At 30.5% G+C, this 8,620-nt stretch overlaps 1 protein-coding gene and 1 long non-coding RNA gene across 2 annotated transcripts; both read right to left on the bottom strand.

The window, feature by feature from the left end:
- Positions 1-2,759: 2,759 nt before the first annotated feature.
- Positions 2,760-3,902, bottom strand: LOC114415464 (uncharacterized serine-rich protein C215.13-like). Its single transcript, XM_028380156.1, has one exon. It carries the CDS (start codon positions 3,822-3,824, stop codon positions 2,826-2,828), a length of 999 nt encoding a protein of 332 aa, XP_028235957.1. The 5' UTR covers positions 3,825-3,902; the 3' UTR covers positions 2,760-2,825.
- Positions 3,903-7,489: 3,587 nt separating this feature from the next.
- Positions 7,490-8,139, bottom strand: LOC114414081. The gene is made up of 2 exons (XR_003667117.1): positions 7,854-8,139; positions 7,490-7,670 (listed from the first exon to the last, which is right to left on the bottom strand). It is a non-coding gene; the product is annotated as an uncharacterized LOC114414081 (long non-coding RNA).
- Between the last annotated feature and the right edge of the window lie 481 nt (positions 8,140-8,620).

The following is an 8,620-nucleotide window of genomic DNA, read 5'->3' as shown; positions in this document are numbered from 1 at the left end:
TGATGAAATGTCACAAAAATATAGTAGCAAAATTTATTTATAATTTGACAATGTTTTTTAATGTGACCAAAGGCTTTTAATAACTTTTTTATTAAGTGTCGGACAAAAAAAAACTTATTAAAAATCACATTAGTAGTGAATTTTTTTACGATACGCAGAAGTGCATAACATTTGAAAATAAAATAGTTGTACGTAAATATTATGAATCGTTGTAAGAACTAAGAATAAAAAAAAAGTAGAAAATATTTTTTATTTTAAATAAGATAAATTTATTGAAAACCGAAGAAACTAATCTTATTAGTAAAAAGATCATACATATATTTATTTCAAAAAAAGAAAAACTCTTAAATTGTCTTTTGGTACGTCCCGACGTGCTAGTATATGACATTTTGTTTCTGGCCAGTCACAACCATATTTAGGCATATCTTATACTCAAATTTAAAAATGTCCAAGATTTCATATATGAATTTCCCTTTTAAATCCAATTATGTATAGTCAAAATCTGATCCGTGTTGGAACTTGGAAAGCATGCGTATACTCGTATCATGTTGTAAACTTGCAATGTTTTTTTATTGGAGACGGCAACTTTGGAAGAGACAACATGAAAAGCATTAAGAGAATTTTAATTTTCACACACTCACTTTATTTTCTCAACTCTTCTCTCTTTCTATTTCAATTTCTTTTATGCATGTCATTCATCACATTTATATACTTAATTAATTTCTATTTCTTTTTTTCTCTCTCTTGTCTTTTTATTCCTCAATCTGTTCTTTCCACTAATCTCACATGAGGTGTAAAACAAACAACATTGAAGAGCAAACTAAGCAAAACAACTTTAGTTGAAGATCCAATGGCCATATATATATGCCACTCAGTGGCCCTAACTCTAGTAGTTGGACCTTGTTGCTTAATAACTCGATGAAAAAAGACAAACACCGATTCATAAACTAAGAGACCGGGCCGGCATATTAGATTTACCGTGCATGCGTTACTATTCCTTTACGCACGTAGCTAGTTTAACTTGGATTGAATTAAAATTTTATACTCAGTGCAATAAAATTATCTTTCTATATAAAAATATATATGTTTGTTCAGCATCTCTACTGAAAAGTTATGGAATATGCAATGAGAGTGTTTGAACTCAGATCACGCAATACAGTGTACCACGGGCCACCCCAGTGCTTTTCTAGGGGTAGTCACCATCTATCATTGATTATCGATCGATCTCACTTCTGTCTTTAGCTATGCATAAAATTATTTACTAATTATTTTTTGCATTATTAATTCTTCATATTAGACTCAGAGCTATAAGATGCATATTTGAGTAATATATAGAGCAATTTGAGAAGTAAGCGAGTATTTAGTTAAATAACTTAATTAAACACTATCACACAAAAAAAACTTAATTAAACACCTTTTCAAAAAAAATTATGTCCATAAATACTTATAGCAGAAAAAAAAAATACAAAATCTGAGTTGAGCTTCACAAATAAACTAAAAGCTAAGATACATAAATTGATTAACTTATAAAAAAATTTAATGTATTTTTTATACGTATTTTTTTATAAATATATATAAAGAAGTTTATTCAAACAAAACTTATGTGAAGTAAACTAAGAAAAACTTGCTTTAATAAGTCATACTAAATGTATTGGAATATTCCACAATCCAATTAGACTTAATAACTTATCATCACGAGTAATTGAGGGTACAGACAAAAGGTTCTAAAAATTCTAAGCTAAGCCAAGCCTCCCTATGTATGCAATATTCTATTCATTATTTCTTTACTTTGATCCATACTTGAGTGTCAGAACATATGTCTCTCTGGCTCGCTAGGAAATTTGTGCAGAAGACTAATTAAAGGTCTTGTTCATCCACCATTGAAGGTTGAACTCGTTCTCTTGAAAATCACAGGGAATGTGATCGCAATTTTTCTTTTGGATTGATTGAACACTAGAAAACTTACCAAGATTAATTTAAAAGAAAAACTTACCATGGTTATAATTATATATATATATATATATATATATATATATATATATATATATATAAATTTGAATGAGCTTCCTATTTTATTAATTTAAGCTAAAATTTCATTAGATAGCTAAACTTAATATGAGCAGAAGATATGCCCAATTAAGCCACATCACATAAAGTTAAATATCAATGGTTTTATTTGTGATTTGAATAGAATTTCGTATCCATGTGCCCTCTATTACTTTATTTCTTGTAGTGGTGTTTGGTACGTAGTACCAGTACCACTTTACTTTGAAGATGTTCAGCTTGTAGTGTGGGAAATCACGGTCGCCTACTCTTTCGTACTTTTTTAAGGCATTGCCCTTGTATTGATGTCAAACAAGTAAGAATTTTTTTACTAGTTATATATATATATATATATATATATATATATATATATATATATATATATATATATATATAATTTAAACAACAACATCTTTTTTGCACAGCTAAACAACACCATCATATTGTTTGATTATAATAAAAAAATGTATATCAAATCTTAAATGTTGGATATATTACAGTCTCACATTACACAAGACTTCTCTCATTATGCTCAAACATAACAAATTCAAGCCAACCAACCAAAGCAAAACACACAATAGTGTTTCTAATCCTACATCTAAAAGGTTTAAATAATAATTTCATCAACCTTACAAACTCTAGGGGAGTTATGAATAAATTGTAATATTCAACAAACATTAAAAAAAAAAAAAAAGACATACAAACAAACAAAAAGAAGCAGAAATTGGTTTCGAACTTTCTATGGACACCAAAATATATGAATATGTTGGACACACCCTTTTCTACAAAAAGATAAAACAATCCAAGGAGATAAGAGGGTTGTCAATATCCTCCATCAGAGTTAAGTCCATGTCATAGTCAGACACCACATCCTTAACCACGGTTTCATCAACTTTAGGACTAACCCCCAATCCCAAAGTGCAAGAAGTCTCGCGAGTGTTTCTCAAACCAGAATGAAATACTCTTCGTGAACAATTATTATTGGGACTCGCCGCTTTAACACTCTCTTTCCTCCTAGAAGACAAAACAGAATGATGAGAATTCGAATGAACTCCACTTATAACACCATTAACCTTGGAACTATTCATCGTTGTAGCCAAATTAGCACTTTCACATTTGTCTCCATTGAATCTTCTGCTGGGAGAGGGTGACCTAATTAGCGACCTACTCTGCACGTTGGAAGCATGATTAATAGTAATAGACCTCTCCGTGTCCTTTCGGAAACTCTTCTGTCGTGTTAGGTTCGTTGGAGAATTTGATCGAACCCTCTTCTGTGGCATGGAAAACGATTGTGGTGGCGGAGAGCGCTTATTCAGTGAAGCCAAGTTGGGTTTTGGCGGTGAGGGGTTTATGTTTACAAGCTTTCTATTAGGTTTAGTTGGTGGCAAGAAGGAGAGAGAGGTGGCATCCCTGAGAGAGTTGATGCGAGTGATGATGTGAGGGTTGTCTTTGTAGCACGACCAGAGGAACTCGTTAGAGAAGGACCTGTCCTTGGAGCTCAAGGAAGAGGAAGCGGTGGATAAAGAAGAGGCTGAAGAGATGGTGTTGGAAGTGGTGCATGTGAAGGAGGAGATTGAGGAAGTGGAAGAGGTTGGAGAAGGTGGGGAGGGTGAGATTTTTGTTGAGGAGTAAAGGGTTGGTGGAAGTGGTGGTGGAGTTTGTGATGAGATTGGAAGCTTGTGTTGAACGTGGTTGAAGTTGAAGTGGTGTTGATTATGTTGTTGTTCTTCTTCTTGGGAGGGTTTGTATTCGGGCCTGCATTTGCTAACGCAGCAACCCATTTGGTTTGAAAATTAGGAAGGAGGATATTGGTGTGGAATGGATGTGAAGAGGAAGAAGAAGGGGAGTGAGTGGTTTAAGTTTGAAAAAAGGAAGGGACAGTCAGGGAATGTCTTTTGCTTTTAGTGTTGCTCTTTCACTTTTCAGATGTTTTATTTGAATTTGAGTACCGGGGACGGGTTCCGTTGGGTAACGGTTATAAAATACCAACATGGTTGTGGTGGATACTTCATACTTCGTAGTGTATACTATAATCACTTCTTGCTTTTGACCTTTGGGATTAGGAACTAGTAATGGTAGGGTCTACGTCTTTGTGTGTGCTGTGCAATGCCACAACGTTTTGGGCCAACTCACCTACTACTTCGATCAGTTTGACAAAAGGGGTGCTTTCCGGAAGCAAAAAGGATGCAGGAACCAATAGCCTAGGAAGCTGTGTGGCCCAACAAAGGTAATGCAAAAGAAAAGAATGAAAGAAAAATAAAATAGGATTTACTATTTCCACACCTTATTACTAATACACTTTTCTTTAAAAAGAATCCCAACAATACCCTAAAAAATACACTCCCTCTTATTTATCGATGCTTCTTCACCTCCAGGGTTATACAGTCCCCTTAATAATAATAATAAGATATTAAGTAAAATGTTCTTAAATAGAAAAGTCCCACATGTCAATCTAAAAAATAGTTCCATACACAATCTTATCCCACATGGCAACACCACAAAGTTTCCTTTTTTTTCTTTCTTTCTTTCTTATGTATATTTTTTCAATTCATTTTTACACAAATGGATTAATGAACAACTATTTGCAGGCAAATCAATTATGGGCAATCATAACACACAAATATAGAAATTCATTTTTACTTTATCTTTTGCTTAATGAATCAAAATTTGAAATACACGATTAATTTAAAATGGACGACTAGAAAATGTCTCTCAAACATAAAATGTTACAATATCATCAAATTTAATACAATTGAATGTGATATATGATATTGCGCTTACATGTAATCATGTAAATCTGTATTCTTAAATTTATGTTTTTTCATTCATTCGCGTAATTTTGTTTTTAATATTTTTATAGGATGTCACATTAACAAACACCATAAAAACAATTAAGATAACAATATGTGAGTTATTCTAATTAATTAAAAATAATTTTATTATTGTTTTTATTTTTCTTTTTGTTATATAGTTTTATTTGTCTATAGAAAAGTTTTCAAAAAGTGGCATTGTGAAATTTAAATTTATAGGGAACAATAAGTGAGTTATTTTAATCAATTAAAATTAACTTTCTTATTTTTTTCATTTTATATTTTTTATATAGTTTTAATTTATTTGTCTATAGAAAAAAAATTACTTCAAAAAAGTCGCATTGTGAAATTTAAATTTAAGGGAACAGTATGTAGTATATTATAAAACATACACATTTAATAATCTTTTATTATTTTTATTAATGAAAAATTATTTATTGCAGAAATTTGAATTAACTTTAATTTTTTTAAGTAACATAACAAATTATCAGCATATTTTATACATACAAAAAAATGTTCCCTTCCCTCTTCAATAAACCCGTGCATGACATGGACCCACTATCTAGTATTTTATAAAGAATGAAGGATCTAAAATAATACTACTCAGTATTTTATTTAAGAAGGTTCAGTCTTTAAAAAAATTGAGTCATAATCACGTTTTAAAAATGATAAATAAAAAATGTAATAAAGTATTTAACATCATTATGCAGATGCCGATCGAGGGTGCAGCATGAACATGAATGCGCTATGAACTATGACAGCACAAAAAGACTTCTTCTGTTTCTCATAATTTTTTTAATTAGTTTTTTACATGATTGGCTTCAGCATCGAAACATAATAGAATCAAATCAAAACTAGCTTCAAAACTTTTACGATCTTTCTCGTCACATCATCTCTGAACCACACGAAAATTGAGTTTATGGAATTCAAAACATGTCAGGAATTCCACCACAAAGAGGACGAGATTCCAAGGAAAAAAGAAGAAGGGAAGAAATGTAAAAGCATTGTTTTGAATATTTTGTTTTATTATCTGTCATCAACGATCACAAGTTATGCTTCTTTTGTTCCTCCCAAAAGAAAACTATGTCCCTTTTTTATTTGGAATGTATATCTACAGGGTTTCCTCTTTTAAGATAGTTCCATGAAGGCTTGTACGTTGTATCATCTCATCTTTTTTTCAGAGATCATTTTTCTTACAAGATTTAAACTATAGAGACTTTTTCTATGAAAATATTGCTCTATACCTGCGAACTAACTCATGATCACTAGACCATCCTTAACTATTTATGTCCTTTAATCGTATATCTATATGCAATTCAACCGGACGGATTGTGGGTCTTGGTTGGTCTCCTTGAGGCACTACAAATTGCATTTTGTGAACAGTCCTTGAATTATAGGACTCAGTTCCCAGTAATTTTATAGTGCAACTCAAAAGTTAAGGATCAAATAGAGCAATACTGCAATCCCCAGCGCCCAGTTTTCTTGTACGTTGGATCTATTTTACATAAATATTGATATCATATTCTTCAAATCTATTTTTTATTCATAAGAATTGAATTTAAATAATATTAAATAATTTTTACAATTTAAGTATAATATTTAACCAATTAAATTAGATTTTCTTAATTCGTTAATATGTTTTTTTCTATTATTGGTCTAAATTTATCAAAATTTACAAAATTGATTATAAATTTTAATTTTTCTAATTATAACTATTTTACTCCTAAGTTCATCATGAATTTTAATAAATTATGATAATTAAAAATATGTACAAAATATTATATTAAAAAGTGTATCATTAACCTTTCTTTTCTTTTTTTTCAATGTTCAGTTAGTTTTTAACACATAAATCATTATTTTCTAACAAATCAAATTCTAATATTCGGATTTATATATATAAGTAAATAAAGAGGTATAGTGATTAATTCTTAATAGGGTAGACAAAAATAAAAATAAAATAACTAATAGAGAAAGAAGTAAATGGAGAGAGAAATTATATAAGTATTGACATATAGTTTTCACACATTTATGCTAGCTTCTAAAAAATTGTTTATTTAGACTATTTGTTATTGTATGTCATTTATATTTGTAATAATTAAAACTAAAAGATTTCTCCGCATGAAAATTTGAACAATTGTGAGATTTTCATAAAACTCACGAGTTTATTTGTCTAATTGTCTCTCTTGCCTAAATGATTATTTTGATCTTTAAACATTACAGATCAATAACATACTAATTTTACGAAAACCTAATGATAAAATATAATTACCATATTTTTTACACATTTACAAACTAAATTAGAATTCTTTTTTCTTGATTAAATTATCACAAATTTACACAGTCAATTACCATAATAGTCATTTACCCGTCTTTCTTTTTAACTTTCAAATAAAAGGATATTGCTATTTGTTTCGAAAGTTTTTTTGTAAAAAAACTATACGAATCCTACTTCCTTAATTTAATAATTAAAAAAATAAAATTAGAAAACTTGATGAAAATCAACTCCACATTCTTGGTACTCACCTAATATTTGTCTATTGAAATTAGTACCAAATATCCTTTTTTTAAAAATAACTAAAGAAGTGTACATATATTAATGTTTTTTGTACTTTAAATAGCTGAACTCTAATAATAAATTATGAAATCACTCTGTTATTCCTTATTCAAACATCAAGCATCAAGCATCAAGCAAAAATATTACAACAATTTCCCTCCCCACCTTCATATCTGTAAAGCAGAACACTAGCAAGCTGTGCTTATTTCATTTGCCAGTTGCAAAAAGATCCGTAGTACCCTTTGATTAGTTTCCATAATTGGCTGCAAACAAATGAAATAAAAATCATAACATTAGCGCCACCCGGTGAATGGATTAGAAGCTAGGCACAACTAGTCATGAACATAACTCAATTGGACAATGGTAAAGTAACAACGTTTGAACATGTAAAATCAATTTAATTATGCATGTAAAATCAATCAAACATAAAAGCCAAAAGTTATTACCTGTACCATAGACAGCCTTCTTGTTGGTGGTTTTGGTTTTGGTTTTGGAGCACTTGTGAGAGAAGCATTGGATAAAACAACTACACACCATTTTCTTAACACTCTTTCTCTTTGCGGGGATCACAGTTGCATGATCCCTGGATTTGCTAAAGGACTCTACTCTAACGGGGACAATGATTTTCTCTTTATTTGGCTCAGCTTCCCCGTTTATGTCATACTCGACCCCTTCGCAACACAACCCCAGCCCTCTCATCTCTCTCTCTCTCTAGTGAAAACCCCTACGCTATTGCCAACTCCCACGGTGTTAACTAAATAACCAAAGACTTTAATTAAATAATACTTTGTTCAAAAAGGAAGGAGCAATGTGAATGGAGTTAAGTCCTTAGAGACTAGCTCCGGCGGCGTCCTAAGTCCGCTAACAACAGCTAAGTTATTTTGCATTAACAAATTGGAGAGTGACACTTTTCTTTGATTAATATAAAAATCTCTTTCAATCATTTCAGATTTACTTTCTTTTATCTTTATGTATACTTAGTTTTCTTAAGCATCAATCTTTTCAATTGATCTTTTTTGTCTCGTATTTTATATCATGTACAAGACGAAATGCTAGTTTTAATAAATTTATTTATCTTTTGAGAAATAAAATTATTGATTGCATGCTCGCAATGAAAAACACCACACAGTGAAATCTTAATTATGACGAATTAACCATGACATGTAGCAGCTTACGTCGTCAATTGTTTATAATCGATAAAGAAAAATGTGAT

Source organism: Glycine soja, chromosome 6, assembly GCF_004193775.1.
Source record: "Glycine soja cultivar W05 chromosome 6, ASM419377v2, whole genome shotgun sequence".
NCBI classification, from domain to species: domain Eukaryota; kingdom Viridiplantae; phylum Streptophyta; class Magnoliopsida; order Fabales; family Fabaceae; genus Glycine; species Glycine soja.
This window is presented reverse-complemented; position numbering and strand designations above follow the sequence as displayed.